The sequence below is a fragment of the Ornithodoros turicata genome, chromosome 2, assembly GCF_037126465.1.
Source record: "Ornithodoros turicata isolate Travis chromosome 2, ASM3712646v1, whole genome shotgun sequence".
In the NCBI taxonomy this organism is placed as follows: Eukaryota; Metazoa; Arthropoda; class Arachnida; order Ixodida; family Argasidae; genus Ornithodoros; species Ornithodoros turicata.
In genome coordinates, this window is record NC_088202.1 from 87,484,374 (window position 1) to 87,506,518 (window position 22,145).

General features: G+C 47.2%; 1 protein-coding gene across 1 annotated transcript in view; it reads right to left on the reverse strand.

Moving 5' to 3' along the window:
* Window positions 1-21,863, reverse strand: part of LOC135385688 (acetylcholine receptor subunit alpha-like) — a 341,733-nt gene extending 319,870 nt beyond the window's left edge. Inside the window, exon 1 of the mRNA XM_064615150.1 lies at window positions 21,643-21,863. Within this exon, the coding sequence (XP_064471220.1) occupies window positions 21,643-21,703 (61 nt within the window). The 5' untranslated portion in view covers window positions 21,704-21,863. The remainder of the gene's footprint in view (window positions 1-21,642) is intronic.
* Window positions 21,864-22,145: the final 282 nt, after the last annotated feature.

Consider the following 22,145-nt stretch of genomic DNA (forward strand, 5'->3'; position numbering starts at 1 on the left):
GTAAAGCTATGGCCAATTTCCCACTTTGGCTTGGCTAAAGAAGCTAGAACCAGTACGCTTTCACCGCTTCCTTGGCGTGGTAATCGACTCGGACTTGCGCTGGGCTCGGCACATTAAACACCTTGAAACTAAAGTGCAGCGATGGCTCCCCGCAATCCAACATCTTTCTGGCCCAGGATGGGGCTGTGATCAGCGTTCCCTGCTCGCGGTTCACGCGGCATTGGTGAGGGCAACTGTGCTTTACAGCCTTCCTATTCTGCACAGGATATCAACAACTTCATTAAATACGCTTCGGTCCCTGTTTGCTCGAAGCCTTCGTCGATGCCTCGGAGTTCCAGAATGGCTGAAACACGACAAGTACTGGCTGAAGCTGGTGAGCTCCCGATTGAAGTTCTCCGTGAACGGGAAACGGCTCGGCACTACCTCCGTTTGCGTGCTCACATTCCCCGCCACCCGCTACTCAGGAAAATTCGATACCGCCCTGGAAGCGACTTCTATCGAGTAGCGCAGAGGACACGCCAGACTCTCACTGGCTTCATAACTAAGGACACTATACCGCCGGAAGCCCCCTGGTCTCCCGGTACCGCCCACTTTTGTACGCCTCCCAAACCTTCTGCAAAGAAGAGATCAGGTCCCCCCTCAAGTCCTCCGAGCCCATTTTCATGCTCTGGTAGACGAGAAGTTTTCTACGTTTACGGCAGCATATACTGATGGCGCATCCCGAAACAACAAGTCCGCCTCAGCCTTCGTCATTCCATCCGAAGGCGTCGTGCACGGAAGACGCCTTTCACATCCAACCTCCTCCACAGCTGCGGAACTCTATGCCATCCTTTTCTTTCTACAACACATCGCTGATTTTCCACCCCGGGAATGGGCAGTCTTTACAGACTCCAAATCTGCACTTCAAGCAATTGAAACTTCCGGCATACGAGGCCCATCCGCACCCCTAGTCACGACGTGTTAATGGCTTACCACACTATCTACGCCGCAGGCCACAGGCTAGTTCTCCAGTGGGTTCCAGCCCATTGTGGTGTCGTGGGGAACGAGCAGGCCGACAGCGCCGCAGAAGCAGCACTCTCGTCTCGGAACCGGACCCGTATTGTTCTGCTCAGAGGAGACCGCCGTTCAATTCTGCGACGTCTAGTGACACCCCTGGCTTCCCGCCAACGGACAACCGACATTCTTCCCCCCTCTATGTTGAACAGAGTTGATCCCACGCTCGCTTTCCGCATGCCACGAAACACATCTCGTCAGGATGCTGCATTAATCCACCGCATGCGCCTCGATGTGGCCTTTACAGCTCAGTGGCGTTACCGCTTGAGACAAATTGATTCTCCCACCTGTTGCCACTGTGGTGCTCTTGAGGATCTGGAGCACATTCTTCTTCATTGCCCTCACTACGAACCTTCCCGAACACACTCTCCGAGTCTCTTGCGGAGCTGCATGTCGTCTTGCTATTTGTAAAGTCTGCTTTCAGCTACCGTCCTCGCTCCTGGGTGACGCTCAAACTCAGCCCTGGAATGTGTAGGAAACGTATGGGCATCCGCAGCTCGTTGGCCCCGGTACTAGTGAGTACGTCCTCACGGTGCTCAAGGCTCTTGGGGAACAGGGACACTGTTTGACCCTATACAGTGGGTCCCCGGCCACACTGGCATTCATGCCAACGAGGTGGCAGATCTGACGGCTGTTGCGGCTCACCGTAACCGCAGAGCAGTGATTTATCCAGACCCCCTACACTCCCAACACTCCCAAAATCGGGGAGACCCCCTAAATTTCGTGAGATCACGCAATATGTCGTTGAAGAGCATAAAAGTACGTGGGAGATCCCGCATGTTTTGACGTCAGACCCTCCCGCCGAGCCTGGCACGCCCCCAGGGACTAAATTCTGGGTAAACATGCGCAGAAAGTTGGGCTAGTTGGTGAGACAGCATACTGCAAAATTTTGCGACGCGAAAGACAAGGACTGAAGGGAGCACACAAACACAAGCGTCACTCACAACTGAAATATATTGCGTGAAAAGAATGCATAAATACACAACCGGTATCACTATCAGGCGACACGTGCCGACTTGCAAAGCATTAATACATGCTGATGGACGCATGGCTGCCGGTAGATAATAAAGTGCGTAAAATTAGGTATTTAGTAAGGCAAGTTCTTTATCAGAAAGTGCAACAGATGGTTGGCTAATACACTTGCCTTCCCCCGACAAAAGTATGCGATGCGCTTCCATTATCTCCCGGGTGATTTGATGTCTGGCTCTCCCTAGGACAGTGGTACCCCGAAAATTTGGAACACAACCACATCTATCACAATAGTATGCCAGATTGCCCGAAGGCACATTTCTGAGGCTGTAGGAGTGTTCACGAAGTCTAATATTTAGGCACCTGCCCGTCTGGCCAATGTAAACTCTATTACATGAGAGAGGAATGCGGTCTACAACACCAGACGAACAAGGCACGAATTGCTGGGAATGTGCAATATCACACGTATCCCCCCGTTCAGCTTTTTTGACCATGCCACAAAGACCACCTACCCTGTGAGGGGCCGAAAGGACCGTAGGCACCTGGAACCTATTGGCTACTTTCTTGATATTGTGGGAAAGTCGATGGACATATGGCAAAATGACTGGTCTACTTGGAGGCCTTTGCCGCACCGTATCCCGTTTTGACAAGAGTTCGGAATTCCGAGGCCTTTTCGCAATCCCGGGATTTCGGGATCTTGAAATCTAAATCCCGGGATCCCAGGACGGGATCGGGATTTTTGGCAAGGAATTTTATAATGGTATGCCCCGTAGGGCTCGCCTTGGCTGACACCGTCTCATGTTGAAACATGGAAAATATATGAACCTTGCAGCGTACTCGACGTGGTAGTCGTAATTAGGGTCCTGCAATACCTGGAGAACAGTTGAGACCATCGTACGTCGTTGGCATAGGCGTTCCCGTATGTTAACCATCAGTTGGTTCGCAAATGCTCCATCCTGATCGCTCAGACATTCCAAGACAAACTTTATTGTCGCGTGTGCGGATAAGAGGTTTGAGTCACGACGACAAAGCGCCTCCACAGCCAACTGTACAGGCTTCAGGCACGCGACTACGTTGGCTGTCGCTGCGACGTCTGAATCGAAAAGTTCAGTTCCTGATCATATATCAATTAGTGCTTTACTGATGCTGTCTCGTACCTTCAAGAAGCGCTCAAGCATCGCAACAAGGGAGTTCCACCTTGTCTTGCAGTCCAGGAGCAACCCCTGTTCTTTGCCGTGATCTCGAATTACGTGAGCTTGTAAAATGTCGTTGTTCTTCGGGGACCTCTTGAAACGAAGGACCTCAGCATGGACCTTAGCAATTATGTTTCGGATGGAACCCTCTTTAAGAGTAAGTGGCTGATCATTAACTACGTCATCTGTGACAATCATCCCATCGCTCTCACTCTCACATGGTTGAGAATCGGAACCGCCGGCTTCGTCTTCTTCGTCTACAGAGAGGGACTTGTTCTTTGGCAATGCGTACAAGGCGTCCGTGACCGCTAAGTGTAGTCCATGGGCCAGACATAGCTGATGCTGCAATGGCTGCAAACGTTTTCCCACTTTAACCATTACGGATTAACCATTACAGTCGTAAGCCCGACAACATCGCTGTCAAGCTTTAAGCCGAAATCCAGCCTATTACGGATGGCGTTCACGCACTGTTCTGCCGGCACCGCGCACTTAATCCTCACAAGTCCCAAATTCCAAGTGCTGACACCGCTCCTAAACTTCGCATCAGCAGTGTGAACATTGATGTTCAGGTACCTACGATTCCTGGTCGACGTCCACTCGTCTATAGCAAGTTTCCGTCCTGCCGCAAGCTCCTTCTCCAGGTCCTGCTTGCACACTGCTTGTATTTGAGCGTGAAAGTTCATTGTGTACTGCCGCACAGTCTTTTCGGTTCTAGGAAACTTAAGCCTCAGAGCGACCATTCCATCACGAATGTCCTCAGACGAAGCGATTACACGAAACGACATTGCACACATGGCGGCCATGCGTGCTACCCTCTGTTCAACCGTAGCCTTACCGCTCACGAGGAACGAGTCAAGTGTTTGTGGTGGCGACTGTTTGTGCAGTTTCGACGACGACAAAACGACTCCTGTAGCACCCTCTGTCGCAGATCTCACTCGAAGGTTTATGTTATGCTGTAGCAAATGCGTGTGAAGACCTTTCGGTGAGGCGCCAAGAGTCTTTAGCAAGTTTCCACACCACTTGCATTTCGTCGACTGCCCGTCCGCTGCACGCAAGTAGTAGTACCACACACTGCTACTGTCACTGCATTTAGCAAGCACTTCGGAAAAGAGCACGGTGGACATTGTTACGAACCACCTAGGGCACGGACCGTCTTGACACTGCGAGCACTGTGGAACGCCTGCCTTTCGCCCTTGAAACGATCGGACGCCACTTCGAGTGTTTCCGTCAGCTCAAGAAATAGGGAACCCCACGTCAGACTCTAGCAAAAGCAGCAACCCGCAGAAGACTAGCGCGAGCTCTCACGCCGCTCTGGTGCCTTTTCGTAGACGGAAGAGGGGGATGATTTATTTGCGAACAGGGGAAACATATCATGGGCGGAAACCTCGATGGTGAAGGCGACTAACCCGTGTAATTGAATCTCTCTCGTTCGTGTCGTCTGCAATCTTAATATATATTTGGCACCACGAATAATCCCGAAATCCCGGGATTTTTCGATGAAAAATCCCGGGATTTCGGGACGGAAAAATTATCCGGGATCCCGGGATCCGAACTCTAGTTTTGACAGTACCGAAGCCATCCGTCTCTCAGCAATGCTCGTGATGATATGATCAGGATACCCCGCGTCAACTAACCGTAGGTACTGACCCTCCAAAACCGCTCTAACTGTGTGGTTACATGAACGCTGATCTAATTGCGGCCGTTCTGATAGGCCATTTTGCAACCGTCGAGTAGGATGAATCGTATAGTAGGAGTTGCTTTACTGACCGGGGAAAAAAAGTCCAACAAACGTGATGGATAGTGCTCCCCAGCTTCAGTTAAAGGTACCGTAAGGTGTTATCCTTTGGGAGCTCATGTGTAAAGCCACCACCATGCTCGTGGAACATATCAAGCACCCCTGACACAAGCTCGCCCTCATCAATCCCCTGGGCATGTTTTGTAGAATATTAGAAAATCGTCAACATACCTGAATGCCTTTGTAACACCCATACATTTTACAATAGGTAAAATGCTGGTATCCATATCTGACAAAAAAGGTCACACAAAATTGGTGCCACGGACGACCCAATGCAAATACCTTTCCCTTCTAAATAACACTCCTCCTCATCCCAAATAAAGGTGGAAGAAAGATAGCACTTAAGCAGTTTCAAAAACCCTCTGACCGAAACACCGGATGCATTCTCAAATCTCGCAAGCCCCCAGTTCTCGATACGGTTCCTTACCACCCTGTAGAGTTTTTGGGTGCGGAACCGAATAGAACAAGTCCTCTGGGTAAACCACTGCCGCAGAGTCGTGCCCATCATCCTCTCCAACGGCGATAGGCGTTTCTACTTGTCTGGGTTGTCCTCGGCCCGCCAGCAATGGTGCCATGATATCACATGGTCGCATGTCGCATGGTCGCTCCTCTATACAGTGGAGCAGTCATTATCATTCAAGGTGACAGGTGGCCTTCCTCACAAGCTTACGTCACTTGTGCGGCGTTAACGACTCAAAGTCGCCTTCACCCATGTGTTCCGGCCTAGGTTGGGATACAGTAACACGATGCTGTGCACATGCCAAACCCCACTTACGATTCCCCATATCATCGAGGACTGCGATCGGTACACGTGTGAACGCTGGGTGCTTCGACGCAAACTTGAACTCCTTGACCACAAATCATTCAGCTTGTCCAAAATCCTCGGCCCATGGAGCACCCCTGCGCATCAGTGCCGTGCTCTTCGCTCCCTTTTTGCTTTCGTGCAAGCTACTGACCTCCTCGAAGAGCTATAAACAGAACTCCGCCCTGTCATCTCTTCGCGCTCACACTTAGTTCATATCTCATATTAACCGGGGGAGGGTCCTGCGATATCCGTGGGGAAGCATCCTATGTCATCCTCACTTTTCCTTCATTCATTTATTGTTGTTGTTGAACCCCAATGGGTCCCTAGCCACATTGGAATAAGAGGCAATGAGGTAGCGGATCGGGCAGCTGCTGCAGCTCACCATCGCCGCTCAGCAGTCTCCATCATACTTTCGAATGGAGATAGGCGCACCCTCTTGTCCGCGCTGACGTCGCCCTGGCCCCATCAGGAATGGTGTCATGACATCACCCGGTGGTCACTTCTGTATGCTGTTTTCCCAACGCTTTCATTTGACATGCCAAGCGGTTTCCCTCGCCTCTTTACGTCTCTAGTGCGTCGTTTACGACTTAGCGTCGCATTCACCCCTGCACTCCGGTATAGGCTGGGCCACAGCACCACGGCGCTGTGTAAAACTTGTGGTTTACCGGCAACAATCCGACACATTCTCGAAGACTGTAGCCAGTACGTACGCGAGCGACGGGCCTTTAAATCTCAAATTGAAATTCTGGATCAGAGGCCATTCAACATCTGCAAAGTTCTCGGCCCATGGAGTAACCCTGGACACCAGTGCCGTGCACTTGACGCTCTTCTTTCCTTGCTGAGGGCCACCGGCCTCCTTCACGAACTGTAGGGATTTCCTTCCCTCGTCATCCTTTCATGTGAACCTTTTTGGAATGGGGTAGGGTCCTGCACTCAACGCAGGGAAACATCCCACATCATCATCATCCATTCATCTATGTTGTTGTTGTTGTTGTTGAACCAGGACGACTCATGCCTTTCATAATGCTAGATTTCAGAGGGTCGGGATGCTCGGTCAACGGTGTCTGGAACATCTCGGGGCCGACAGTGCTGTACCCGCTACCAAAAGTAAGTCACGGAATACAGCTACACGCTACTCTACTAAAAAAAAAAAGGATGCTGCTACCGGCGCCAAATAAAAGTAACGCAAATAGTTTCCCCGTATTTCTATGTTACTTCACCCTCATCGTCTACCCACACTTGTTAGCCAATGTATCTAACGACAGAACACTATATATGAAATCCTTCAATTAGCCAACATGCAGCCACAATATACCGCCACTTGCAGCCAAAATATTTCGTGTCGTTTCTTACCTCTACACTATGAGTATTTGTACCATCTTGTGCAGCGCAATGATTTTTCGAGACTATACTGTTCTACGAGAACAGTTTTGCGCTAGAAACATCCCCAGTTTCCAGCCTCCCATTCTTCCCTCTAGTTACAGTCACCAAATTGGGGAGAGGGGATATGTTTTATGGTGAAAAAAACAACAACAGAGAATTGGGAATTCTCAATGTGCCTGCCTATATATTAAACATATCGCATATTCTCCAGAACGTTCACACATTAATCTTAAGACAGGCTGATTTCGTTTTTTACGAGAGATTTACCAAGCGTGCCTACACAAGACGTTATCACCTCTCTCATGCGGTATGTAACAAACACCAACGTTAGTGTACACAAGCGGACAAGCACGAAGACTAGAGCACCCGTGCCATAGAACTGAACACAGCAATCGTCAAAGTAGCAAAGCTGATTACCTACAGGCTTACATATCGCACGTGAAGCTATCAATATTTCAAATATTTAACCCCGTTAGAAATTATTCAGTCATGTCTCTCTAAAAAGAAGGCTTTTTTTTTCGTTAATGACCATGAGGACGTTTTGTGGCGCCTCTGAGATCTCTATCCTGCTCTGTACGACGCAACACACTGGTTGATTGCTGCGAACATAAAAAATTAATGAACAACTTCTCAGCAAAGCGCACATTGACCGTTTCTCTGAGATGTGGTGCCCTCTCGAATGTCGTCTGCTACCGGGGGGACATATTTATTAGAAGACAAAACACAAAATGCACGTGAGGAAGCGCCGCGGAGCACGCCGTGCCCCATGCCAGATCAATAGGCTGTGCACTGATTTGAAGAAAAGGAGTAAGATTCTTGCGCTTGTTGAGCGTTGTGAAGCCATTCTGCATTAAAGCTGATCGTTATCGTCATGGCCATGTGACGTCGAGACTGGGAGGTACCCGGGTTCGAATCCCGGTGCCGGCTGTGCTGTCTGGGGTTTTTCCTGGGTTTTCCTCAGACGCTTTCAGCCACATGTCGGCACCCCCGCGCTTGCATATAGGCCCCGCGCACGAAGCCCTCAACCAGGGATTACTTTTTTTTTAAATATCAAGTACGCACTTAATCGTGTGAAACAGGTCCCGCACACCCCTAGCACCGGCCCTGTCCGCAGTCCTAGCCTGCGGCACATACAGCATGTCGCCATACAAGGCTGGCACACCTTACGTGTAAATCTACTCCAATTACAATCCACCGCTGACCGCATTTGACTGAAATGGACTTCAAAACACTTTAGTCTGGTTTTGTTTGTCTATTCAATGAGGTGTTTGGTTTTTACTGCCCATGCATATTTTACATGTTACGCCAAAATATTGAGGTAGTCACTCCTGACCCCGTCGAAAGCAACAACTCCGCATTTTTCTTCTTCATATATCCGTATGGGCCGGCCTCGGTGGCTCAGTCGGTAGCGTGTCCGCATATTGATCTCAAGATCGCGGGTTCAAACCCGACCGAGGTCTGTGGCAACTTGGTGGAAGGGTACAAGTTGCTCAGACACACCATCTTCGGCGAGGGACGTAAAATGTGGTGTGTCGAGATTCCGGCCCTCAGGTGGGCAAAATTAATCCACAGACCTGACCACTGTGGCGTCGCCCATGATCACAGTTGTCTCGCGACGTAAAGCCCCGAATTATTATTATTATAGAGGTTATTAAGATAGAGGCTTTGAATCCGTGCGTGGAAAATACACAGAAGTGTAAATCTGTGAGTCGACAGGGATACGAATGTGCTCGTTGCCACTCTCGGAAGGGAAACATATCAGGTTTTCGCGGCGCTCTGAAAAAGGAACTCCGAAATTATGTACAACGATACGCGCCTGCAAAATCGGATGTCGGTCAGTTTAAAAGCAATACATGTCGTATTGTAACACCGATCCAGATGGAATGTAGAGGAACCTTCATCAACGAACTTATAATTGGTCGATTTCGACTAGCGCAATGACATTCTTCTGCTTATGTTATATTACGATGATTACTAGAGTTTCCCCTCTAACTGAGGTAAGTAATGCTTTTTAGCTCGAGAGATGCTGGTAGTGCCAATATGCTTCCAGAATGCGAGCCCCTTTACAAGTTCGCTCAACTCGCTAGACATGAATGCTACAATACAGAAGTAAACAACCGTCCTTACAGAGCGCATACTCAGTATTACGCCACTGAGATATTGTATAGTGACACATATCAGAAGCTTAATAAAAATCGAAACTATGTCGAAACACTATTGACAGACACCCCTAGCACAATGCAATTCATCACGGTGATAACCGTTCTTCCACGTCTACTCCCCGCAGTCTTTGAGTCAGCTGGTATGCGAATGATATCTACGACGGGACTACACTGGCCGGCCCTATACAACAATGGGTGTGTGACGGACGCGCAATCTGACAGAAATGTGATTTCAGCGATTCGCGCCGAAACACCTCCAACGATCTCTGCTGCCGAAGCTTTGGATACGCCGCAGCGCTCAACGCCAATATACGTACGTTACTGTTCAGGCTCACGTCCCTGAGAGACTATTTCGAAACCTTGTGGACGTAAGTGAATTCCTTTCTTTAAGGGTTCGCAGCGAGAATGGAAGTTTAAAACAGCCCGTTCCAGCTATGGAATTCTTTTAGTGGGCTGTGATGGCACGAACGAGAGGACCTAGTTATGTATGGGGTCACATAGTTTGCTGTGATCGCACCTAAAATTGGCAATTAGGTAGCTGGGAAAGGTTGTGGATCCTCTCACGGTTATTCCAAGGGCAATATCAAACTGGACATAAAGTATAGTAATCTAATCACCACGGAAATACGTATTAAAAATTAACCGAAACCCTATTCCTTTTTGTACGTAGTTAATATGTTACCAAACAGTTGCTATTTGGGTCGCAAATGACGTCTATATATACTTTAAAATAAGGTGGACTTCAGTGTGAGATACGCCGTTAATGCAATATGTATTCTCGAACGCTATGGTTTAAAGAGCGTAGTTTCGCTCCCCCCCTCTCTCTCTGCTTTTTCTTGCTTTCATATATACTTAATACAGTATACTTACTTACATATGCATTGTATACTTAGTAGTGAGTGTAGTGAGTGTAGAGGAGGTGGTGTTCCTCTACATGAGTCCTGACCGGCGATTATGGAATGTCCTAGCGGGCAGATGGTCATGGCCTCACGCTAGGACGGTGTCGGTAGAACTGACTGCCAGGCGCAGTAGCGGCAGCAGAGGCGCGTTGTCGTCGTCCACGACCCGCCACATCACTCCCCCTCTCTGACGCAGAGCGTTGCATGCGGTTGAGGCCCGCGTCGATACTATGAAGAGGAGAATGGGGGACGACACGTACATGATTGACGACTGGACACACTGCTTGTGATTGTGGCAGTTGATGCAGCAGCAGCAGGATGGCGGAAACAAGAGCGCTGTGATCCGGGCGGGTTCCAGAGATGAGGTGTGAGTGGTTGAGTGGTTGCTAATTGCGTTGGCTGCTGATTCCGTTGAGTGCGTTGAGTTGCGTTGAGTGATCTTTGTTGAGCGTTGATTGTTGCTGAGGGTTGCTGAGTGAGCGCGTTGAGTTGCGTTGAGTGATTGTTGCTGAGTGGGCGAGAGTACAGGGACCGGTACAAGAGTGTGAATGCTGGTTGTCGCCAGAGAAGTGCCAGGGAGGACCACCGAGATGCAGGTGGAGGCCGGCAACTGAACTGCTGTGATCTCCCTGCGGGTCCCCTTTGGAACAGGCGTCCCGGTGGGACTTGCCTGCCAGAATGTGGTTCACTGCTGGTTTGCCGAAATATTCAGGATGATGAATGGCCAAATTACACCGAACATGGTGTTCGTTGTTCGGGTCACCAAATGTAGAGGAGGTGGTGTCCCTCTACATGACTCCTGACCGGCGATGATGGAATGTCCGAGAGGGCAGACGTGCGTGGCCTCACGCTATGACAGTGCCGGTAGAACTGGCAGCCAGGCGGCGCAGTAGCGCGCGGCAGCAGAGGCGCGTCGGCGTCGTCGACGGTGTCACCGGTGTTTAGACAACGTCTAGAAAATTTCGATTCCTCTACTTGCTGAGATCCGTAGCAGAATCATGTGTTGTGTTGTGTGCATTCTAAGACGCAGCGAGAAACGAATCCTACTGTCGAACAAGAAGCTTTCTTTTTTCAACAGACCCAAAAATGTATTTGTATTGTATGTTTCGTTCAAACACTTTACTGATGTGTGCGATGAGGTCGTTCGCAAGTTACTTATAATGCTGCCTGATTTATGATATTGTATAGTCTGGTCCGCACACATTTAGGAACTTTCTAGCACCATTCTACATGTTAAGTATGACGTCCTTATCCAGGTGGGAAAAAAAATGTTTGCAATAAGTTGTGGTTTGTGAAGCAATTTCTACTTGAAACCGCTTTGCAGTGTGATTTCGAATTTGGAATATTGGCTCATAAACAACCTGCAATTGCAAACATTCGTGGCCTTGATAGGAAACGTCATAATGTGAAGATATCTCGCACTCCCGCCGACATACGAAATGAGAAATGCGTTTAAATCCTCGGGAACTATGGCATTTGTAGCATCGTTCAAATTGAAGAATAGTGCAGAAATACCTTATGGTGGTTAATATTTAGTGCTGCGTCATTTTTAATGATATGTGGTCGCTACGGCTTTTAGTTTTCTAGTCCATCAGTCGTTAAGGCGGGATTCGGTTCTCTAGGCGACGTTTTCACCGATTTCCCCCTCTACATTTACAAAGCCCTGTGCCTTCCATAGCTCGGCGTCCTCTTTTGGTTCCGGGTGTGATAGGCGATAGTCATTCAAACACTGTCGATAGTTGCAGTGATGGTGATGATGATGATGCGATAAAGCAAAAAAATGGGGATGTCAGTTTCGACGAATTCGAACTGTCTACCCCAGTACGCTTACACACAGAAAGTACAAACAGATTAGAGGTGATGTGGCAGTTTCGACCAAGTGAGTGTAAAATGTCGGAATTGTTGGGGGCACACACGGCACACAGTCAAAGAGTCATGCAGGGTGTTTCACTTAAGAGTGGCCCCTAATTTACTTGAGATAAAAATTAGAAACCTTCTGCGTCATACTTGTGAATGGTTTTGCCGCCCAAACAGTTGGTTTCCATCAGTGTGCCTCCTTATTTTGTCTAATTCGCTTAATTGAACTAAAAAAATTCCTAAGGAAAGGTAACGTTTTTTTTGCGCTAACTAGAAACCCCATGGCCACGACACCCCATTTCAGTTACAATTACAGGATCTTTCACGATCTTTCCACAAAAATTTGACACCCGAAAACACGTAAAAACTGCCCGAAAAATCAAGGCGCGCTCGTTCAAGTTGCCCCGCATAAAGTATGGGGAGGAGGAAAGGTCAACACAGAAAACAGCACAGAACGTACGATGTCTGTGATTAACGGTAACTCAAGGCTACGAACAGATAAGCTTGTGAAGGCAAAATACGTGATTGCACCCGGTCCCCGCCCTCCTTTTTTCATCTGTTTTCTCATGCTGTTTTCATGCGCAGTGGGAGTGTCTTCGGGCCGAGACGATAGTCTCGGCTAAAGCGCGCTTGCAAAGATGGCAAGTTATCGGGTGTCGAATATTTGTGGAAAGATCGTGAAAGATCCTGTAATTGTGACTGAAATGGGGTGTTGTGGCCATGGGCTTTCTAATTAGCGCAAAAAAAAACGTGACTTTTCCTTGGGATTTTTTTTAGTTTGATTAAGCTAATTAGACAAATTAATGAGGTACACTGATGGAGACCAACTGTTTGGGCGGCAAAAACATTCACAAGTATGACGCAGAAAGTTTCTAATTTTTATCTCAAGTACCTTTTTCTTAATAATTAGGGGTCACTCTTAAGTGAAACATCCTGTAGAATGTCCATAAGCCCCGTTGCATGCAGAAAATCTTCAAGGACACTCAGCGCCTTGTCGGACAACGAAGGACCTAACAGTTTCGCGATGTAGAAGGCTCGGGAGTACTATGGATGGTTGAGACGACCACTCAATTGACTATCGATAGTTTTGCTCAAAACTATCGATAGTTTCAGTTATCGACATTCAACTCGACACCGTCCAAGACCGCTTGCTGCAAAAGTGTAGAAGTCACTGCTCCCAGGAGTATTGTCTAATCTAATCTAATCTAATCTAATCAAGTACCTTTATTTATAGTTACGCAGTATCGGAATTTTTGAAATAGTGTTGGACCTCTACCATATTTAAAAAAAAAAAACGGTTATACATAGAACAGAGGAGCTACTTTCCGAAAAACGGATGGGAACCTCTAGTTTGCTTAAACCAACCAAGCAGAGGAAGCACCAAGAAAATATGTTCCACTTTTCAATTGCGAGTAACTAAACTATCGATAGTTTGCAGGAGCGAAACGCGATTTCAGACGGTTTCGTTTTGAAAAGAAACACGCTAAAATTTTAAATTCGATCTGATTAAACTATTGATGGTTTCCACGAGCGAAACACGAATTCAGACGGTTTCTTTTTGAAAAGAAACATGCTCAAATTTTAAATTCGGAGTGAACAAACCATTGATAGCCTCCAAGATCGAAACGCGAATTCAGAAAGTTTCGTTTTCAAAAGACATATGCTAAAATTTTAAATTCGATCTGAATAAACTATTTATGGTTTCCACGAGCGAAACGCGAATTCCGAACTATCGCGAATATTGAAATTCCGGTTCACTCGATAGTTGAACAATCGATAGTCAAAAACTATCGATAGTATCGAACGTTTCGATATATCGCCCATCACTAGAAGTCCTTTGCATTGCGATATAACATGTTCAGCTGTTTTTTTTTCCTCCCCTTCCGCAGGCCAATTATACGTTGTATCGACATCCTGTTGCAATTTGGCCTAGTGCGACTTCGTTCGCAACATCCCTGTTCTGTGCTCACCTCAAACAGCGGAGCGCTACCATACATATTATCATTATCACAGTCCTTCTTTGGCGATGTGTTCCTTCCTCTGCTTGTACTTTTCTAGCGCTGCTTTTACTTGCGTTCGCATTTGCTGTTTCTTATTCTCGACTTCCTTACAGGAGCTGAATGGATGGATTACGGACTCCTGGCGGAGCTTTTTGTATCGAGCGTCCAGCACACAGTGTGCTGCTGCTGTGGCCAGACTCCTAATGGCCACATAATGGCCACACAGACATATTGACCAGACTCCCATTTTTATACACGGCTCTAGTTCGATGTTGAGTCAGCGAGAGTGTGCGACCTACATTTCGTCACGTGGGAGCGACAACCGCATGGAATATTCCCCCTTCCCATCATATCCATGTGCCACATGTTGACCAGTGCTTTTACGCCGCTGGGAGGGGTGATTTTGTCTCGACAAGGTCTTCGGTCATGCACGCCCCTTGTCAGAAAAAGCGTCGGAGCGGAGAATAGCGATTGGCATGGCAAGTAAAGCTGTAATATGCAAGAAGAAGAAAGAGCTGATTGAGAGCTGATACATGAAGATTCCGGATACCCAGGAGTGGAGAACCCAATGTTGTGTACGGCGTTGACATTTTTGAGCACGAGAAAAATATTTCTCAAGTTATGGTCGTAGACAGGAGCTTACAGGAACCGAATAACATTTGTCCTCCGAAATAAGTACAGGATTTGTTGACATCTAATGACTCATCTCCTCTCGAGTTTCATTTATTCGGATCCCCCGCTATCTTGATATTTTCGGTAGGAAACACCGCTTTCTTTCGTTCTTTCATATATTGTCTTTTCTCTTCCAATTACGAGAACTGGAGTAATGACACTCTGCATGAGCGCTACACTCTCCATTTGATTTTTTTGTTCCACCAAACCAAACATCATTCGCCATGCCTCTCCACAGTGACCCATAGTATAAAGTTGCGCAGTTGTTGATGAAGTTCGGAGCAAAATACGTCGTCCTTGCACTGCGCCCTCGAATAGTATTACTCGTACAAATACCGACTTAGTCGCGCCGTTCGTTTAAGACTCATCCGTGTATACATAATACCACGGAAGTAGAGAAATTCTCTTTTACGGTTCCAGAAGACAGGCTGCGAAGGAAGCCAGGTGGGGCATGGTGTCTTCTGGCCCATGTACCCGAGAAGATGACGGAGATAGGAGGCACCGGCAGAGACCACGGAGCCTCCGATGGCGTTACAACCTCGGTCACGAAACCAGTCAGACCCTGGCACGTCGTCCGCGGCACTCGGTACAAGTCACTCTCGGGGCGGCTACGAAATTTCCCGACGAATGATGACGCAGGCGGAAGGAGTGTCTAGCATTCACTCTTTCACACCTCAAAGAGAAATTCTCCGCAAGAACCTGTCATTCTTGGAACACCAGGGCAGCACGAAGACGACGAGCAAAAAGGCTCCGAACCATATTCAATGACGGTGCTGTTATTCCGTAGTAGAGGGCTGTAAAGCACAGTAGCCGGCACTAGGACTTTACATGCAGCAAAAAGGTAGAGTGGAGTGAGGGAGTAAAACAAAGCAAGTTGATTTCCAACTTGAGTAGCCATTATGTGTAAGAAATCGGAACGGATAGCGCGGAAACGTGTACCAAGTCAGTTTTGAACTGTGCATTTGAATCAGCGCGTCAAATCACTTGGGGAAGAATGCAACGTTTCGTTAAGGTTTCCCAAAAACATGCGCAAAAGTGACACACGGGTGTCGCAGCATTACCCTGTAAATTCTAAAATACATTCGTACACTCATACACACTTAGAAGATCTTACCTGTAAGAGAGCAGCAGCACAGCTGTCGTGTGCTTGCATTTCTAACATTTGTTGCTTACTATTTTGGCCTCGCAACCGGTAAACGTGAACTTCACTTTCACGAAGTGTGGTTGATCAAACAGGCCGGAACTTCGCAAATAATACGCGACAACTCTAGCCTTCTCTATGGACAACTCGGTTACGCCTGCCAGAAGTAATGAGCTGCGTTTAACACTCGTTCGCCTTCAACGCATCGGGAATCAACATTGCAGTTCAGAAATCTCCAAATCGAAACCAAGCGACAACCTGGAAACGTCCGCCATGTTCGAGTTTAGATACGCCTCCTACAGGTCATGCAAAACCAGTGTTGTACCCGTTACCGAAATATGGTATCCCGATACAGATACTCGTTACTTGAGTAACAAGTATCGAAATACCGATATCGATACTTCTTTTTTAAAGTAACGGATCACAGCTACGGTTACTAAAAACAGTAACGAGATACTTTGCCTCGCACTTTTGTTGGAAATACGAAGTTGATGAAGCATAGAAATATCGCTTACGTGAACACCATAGCAAAGTGGGAGAAGACAGGTTTGCAGTAAAAAGACAGCATATTTATTATGTAGCTCGGACTGTTTGCTTGACTTTTATCAACAACTGGTTCTCAAAGTCTTTTGCTGCCGTCCTACCAGGCCGTAGTCTCTCTGGCAGCTGTCAGAGGCCAGTATGACAATTACGTTAGTGTCGGGCCCACACGTACCGTGGAGTTCAATCACCAAGGAACCCTATCCGAAGTTACAATACCACAGTACATATGAGTGCGACTCAGTGCGGCACAGCAGCTTAGCAGCGGAACCCAGAGCGCACTGTCGAGGACTTTACCTCTGTTCGTTGCCCTCAACTCCTTTGTTGAGCGCAGCTTAGTCATTTTCTCCAGGTTCGAAGAAAAAGTGAACATCTGTTTGGTACTTGTCAAGCGCTAGGCGGACCAGTGCCAATGAATAAGAATAAGAAATATGGTCAGTGAAGAAAGGGTGGGGCACAAAAAAAAAGAGAATCGGTATCGGTAACGACACGGAGATCGCGTTACCGTAAATTTGTAACGGGAATACTTTTTCGATGCCGATTTAAAAAAGTATCGCGACCCACGCTCCGATACCGCAAAAAGTATCGATTACTGCAGCGGCGTTACATACAACACTGTGCAAAACGCGAATATAGGCAGAAGCCGCAGACCGAGCGTGGCTCATTCGACATGCTCTCGTAGCACCCACCTCCTTCACTTTCCTCCTCGCCCCCTCTTTGCTTTCGCCGTGCCCTCCTTCTTCGCTTTCCTCCTCGCGCCCTCTTCGGTCTGGCCGTAAGCTCAACTGCTGCTTTCCACCTCACGCTTTCCCGTACTTTCATCCTTCGCTTCGCTCCTCGTTCGCTTTGCCGTTTACAACGCCGACGACGCTCAACACAGGAACATGCGCCTAAGAGCTGTGCTCTAAAATATGAATTTGGTAACGATAGCTCGCGACTTCACGTTGCCAGAAAAATAAGATCATGGGCGATGAATCTGGTGTTAATTTCCCAGAATCAGAAATACTGCATGGATATGGTTTTGCAACCCTTTTCTCACCATAGACATAATTTTCATTGAAATAAGTCTGTCAGTGTAATTTCTACACGCAACATTCATTAGAGGCAGTATATTTTAGCACAGCTACGTTATATTGTACAATTTATAAGGGGTTCATTGTTGTCCGTTACAGATTTTTTAGTTAAAACTAATGAGAGCTATGACGATGGCGTTTTTGCAGGTGGGTTCTACTGCCAGGAGGACATCCCGTCGAAAAGGTATAGTAGACCATTGATTTACTGAAAATAATTAAATAACGTGTTAATTAGATATTTTCGGGGAAATGCGAAATAGGAGCCACTCATTATTTTGAATCCATCCTCTTTTTTAGATATCCTGAAATGAGCACGTATCTTGAGATATAAGTCGCTAAATGTTTCTATGCAAATATGCCTAAGCCGAAACCACGCCCTTCTCGAGCACAAAAGGAGCGACGGGAGTTCGCGTCGGAGGGTGACGTGTTTCATAACGATGGAACTTATAGGAGTAGGATCGAGCTGATCTAACGGCAAGAGATACCGTTCACCGACCCAGATAAGCCGGAGGACATGTCGTTTCTCTGCTCGAGAAGTGCGTAGTTCTGGTTTCGGCTCGTTTGCGTATCAAAATTTGGCGAGTTGTATTTCAAAGTACGTGCTCGTTTCAGCATTTTTTAGAAAAAGCAGGGTGGGTTCAAACGATGATTCCCTCCAAGTCTGCCGTTCGCATTCTTTCCAACACATCTAATTAAGAATCTAATGAATGCATTTTAGGTAATTAGTCGTCCAGTAGCTACATGCGGTTTCCCAAAGGATGTCCACCTGCCCGCGTAACCCGCCTGCAAAAACGACATCTGTGTAGCCTTCGTAGCTCCTTTATTAAAACAATCTGCAACGGATAAAAAGGAACACGCTGTATACTTGATAAAGCATCGTTATTAAAATTGGGGTATGAAACGTAAACTGGCCAAGTAACACACGCGAATGGTCGTGTCACACAGTTGAAATCTTGAAATTTGTGACGCATGCCTTTTCTGCATGCATGACAGTTTTGGCGCACTACAGCCTTAGTTGCTTGTGCGCCCTAAAAACTCCAGTCATCATCATCATCATCAAAAACAAATTAAACGCGAACACAAGCATGTGGATTTACACGATGATTTAGCACAACAATATAGCTTGCAAATGTGTTACCACCTCACTCAAACGCCCACTGATTTCAGCAACGCGTATTTAGCAACGAAAGGATCGTCGGCACCCATGGTAACTCTTCCCACTCCCTCGCAGACGGTAATTACCGACTGAAACAAGAGGAAAAGGATTCATGTGGGTTCATATTTTATTTATTCGCGTAGCTATGGTGAGTCGTATAAATCGGATTATACATCGATCCCCAGTTTAAAGTCGACCCCTATTTCTGAAGAGAAAACTGCGGACGAAATATCGACTGGCACGTTGCATTAATGATTAAGGAAGAGTGAACGTGGAATGGTTGCGATTGTGCAAAGATATGGTAGAATATACAAAGAAAAGGTGTGTCCATCGGACCAAGCCCGGTTCTTTGTCTGACTCGGTCGTCAACAGTTCATTGTCACTCACCCATAACAGGTCGTCGGTTCCGTCTACAGCACTGGTAATACAGCAGACAGCAGTTTCTGAAGCTTTTCACCACCCTTTCTTCAGGAAGTGCCACGTAGGCGAAACCTGGTGAAACCTACTCAGACATAGTTCAGAGCGGTGACCGTCGTACACGGCCGCTTGGCGTCTTCAGGTTGCCTTGAGACATCCACTCATTATATTTTCACGGATACGACCTTCGGGGGTTTTTTGAGAACGACGGCAGGCATCTGCAGAACGAAGGTGGATGAAGCGCGAACCGAAAGTGCCAAGGAAAGGAAAGTGAGGTAGCAAGCGAGCTGGTGGTGACGATCCATGACTTGAAAACCCGAGACGAGGTAGGGACAAAAACAGATAAACACAAACACAACTCAAATTAGCTCAAATAAGCTGAGTTTGAGACCGTGTTTGTGTTTGTGTTTTTCCCTACCTCGTCTGGGGTTTTCAAGTCATGGACCGAAAGTGCCGTTGCACCGCTTCCAAAGACAACTCTGGGAATGCTGCGCTGATCACGTGACAACGTATGTGTTGCCAGACGGAAACCCCGATCTACGTCAACTATCCGGCTTATAAGACGAGGGCAGTTTTTCACGCCCTTCTTCTTTTTAAACCTCGATATATGGTCCGGTTTATACGATAGTGCAGATAAATACTCGCACGACCTCCATGATACGTACCGGTGTTCTGCCTGAGGACTTTGCGATTACATGTGTGTCGTAGGGTTACTTTCAGAAACCCCGATTTTCACAGATTATAGAGCGCATCGGTCGCCATCGTAAACAGAGCGTATACATCACATGGCAGGCCTTTTGTATTTGACGTCGTCTGCGTCGACATCGTCGACATGGGAAGTGAGGAAGCCGAGTCATCGAACACGCCGTTTTCAGCCTAAAGGCGGCGTTGGCCGCGCCAAGTTTAGCTACATGTAGAGCCAGCGATCCTGCCTACTGACTTCATCACGACCATCGTCTGAAAACCCAAACATCATTCAATCGACCCGTTTTTGTGTGGACTCCGCCACATATTGCAGATGCTTCATACTGTCCGTTACTGGTAGGTGGACTGTTGGTTGGTAGACTGCATGGTGGGAGGTTTCGGTAGATGACTTCCAGCAATGTAGTGTTCAAGCGCCATCCGATATTTCTTGTAAACCAGGACACATTTTTACCTTTATGTGTTTTTAGAGCAGGAATTTTGGAAGCCATAAGTAATGATTCCGAGTGAGCCATGAGTGAGCTATATGGGTCTTAGGCGTATCTCCGAAAGAAACTTGCTGAGTCAGTGACACAGGGAGTCTGGAGACGTCTAAACTTTGGGGCACGCCAGCAGATCGACAGACGTATCGGTGTGTCAACAATGCCGGGTGCGTGAAATACTTTCCAACGCACTTACCAGCGCACACGCAGAGGACAGGAAAACTTAATGGCACATTATACTAGTAAAGAGCTCCACCTGACTTCAGCGATTAGTAGCACGTCACCTTCGCCTGGTGCTATACACTGTAAGAAAAATATCCGTAATTTCACTGCACAAGTGACTGCTAACTCCGTTGCCGGCATATGTGCCGTAACCAATATGTTGCACAAAATCCGTTTGGAGTGCACACTGCACAGTTCCGGACTGGCTTTTCGCAATTTAATATCCCTTTAATGGAAGTGTGCCCCTTTTTCGCTTATGGGAGCTGTGCAGTGTGCACTCCAAACAAATTTTTTGCAATAATTACTTTACGGCACATATGCCTATAACAGAGTTAGTAGTCACTTGTGTGTAAATTTACAGTTCTTTTTCTTTCTTTTTTTTTTTACAGTGTATGAGCACTAAAAACCGCGTTCTTTATTCTGTTCATTTGGGAATGGAGTTCGAGGAACATCAAGAGAATCACAATTAGAGATCGGATTTCGGTTCGATAACGTGGAGAAAACAAGTGTATCTCGTTCGCCGTTTGAATTAACATCGCGCGCTGAGCTATAATGTCAGAAAAAGGATAATTGCATACGTGATTGTACGTTCCACTCCTAGAGTGGAAAACCTCCCCACTTCATCATCACAATATATATGTTGTTGTTGTTGTACGTTCCTCAGACATGCGTGTCATTGTGAAAGCTAATATATATAAGGAAATCAAAAAGCATTGAAAGTAACTGATGTGACTAATATTGATAGCGTTATGCCTAGCAATTATGAAGAAAAGGAACGCCAGACAGTTTTAATTTATTAGCGCGTCGGCCCTAGGACAATCATGTCCATGGCTGATCAAGTCGCGGGAACAGAAATAGACAAACGTCGACCAAGTAAAATGTCTTAACTCGCGATTTTCCCCATTGAATCCTTTCTGACACCTGAAAATAAGTTGCATAGTCGGAATTTTATTTTAGCGGCCCCATCATGAGAGCAATTAATCTTCGTTTATAATCGGACGGAAATCTTCAGCTAATGTTGCATCCAGTGTAATGTTTTTTAGCGGTAACATTAGGCAATTTCGAGCTACGGATATCGGGGTTCGCACTAAACAAAGAAACATATCAAGCTGGCGACTCACCCAAAGTGAAGATGAGCAAAAGCACGAGCAATCCATGGTGGACCGTTACACAGATCCTCATCTTCCGAACGGCGGTTTCGGGGTCCCTCACGTAAACCGGCTGTAAACCGATCGTCGCTCCGTCGCAGCCTTCGCACACATCAGTCAGCCACTACATGAGTAAGATACAATAGATCGATCTCAGAAACTCCGTGGTCCTTTGCATTGTAAAGCGCACGGAAACGTGCGGAACCGCCGGCAACTGGTGACGCTTACACGCGTGCGATTTGCGGAGCTTGTGGCAGCGATCGTTCTGTGCGCTCCACGAAGACGCGCACCTCGGGGGCGCACTCGTCGTTCGCTCTCTGACACCATAGGAATGCGCACGCGTTCGCGCCAGCGGTTCAAGAGCTCCTTCTATAACTTCATAATATGACTTCGCCATTGTCCTCCTGTCGCTGCAGGAACTCATTTGAAGGTATTACTCAAATTACTTCGACGTGTATTACGGCACGAAACGCAAA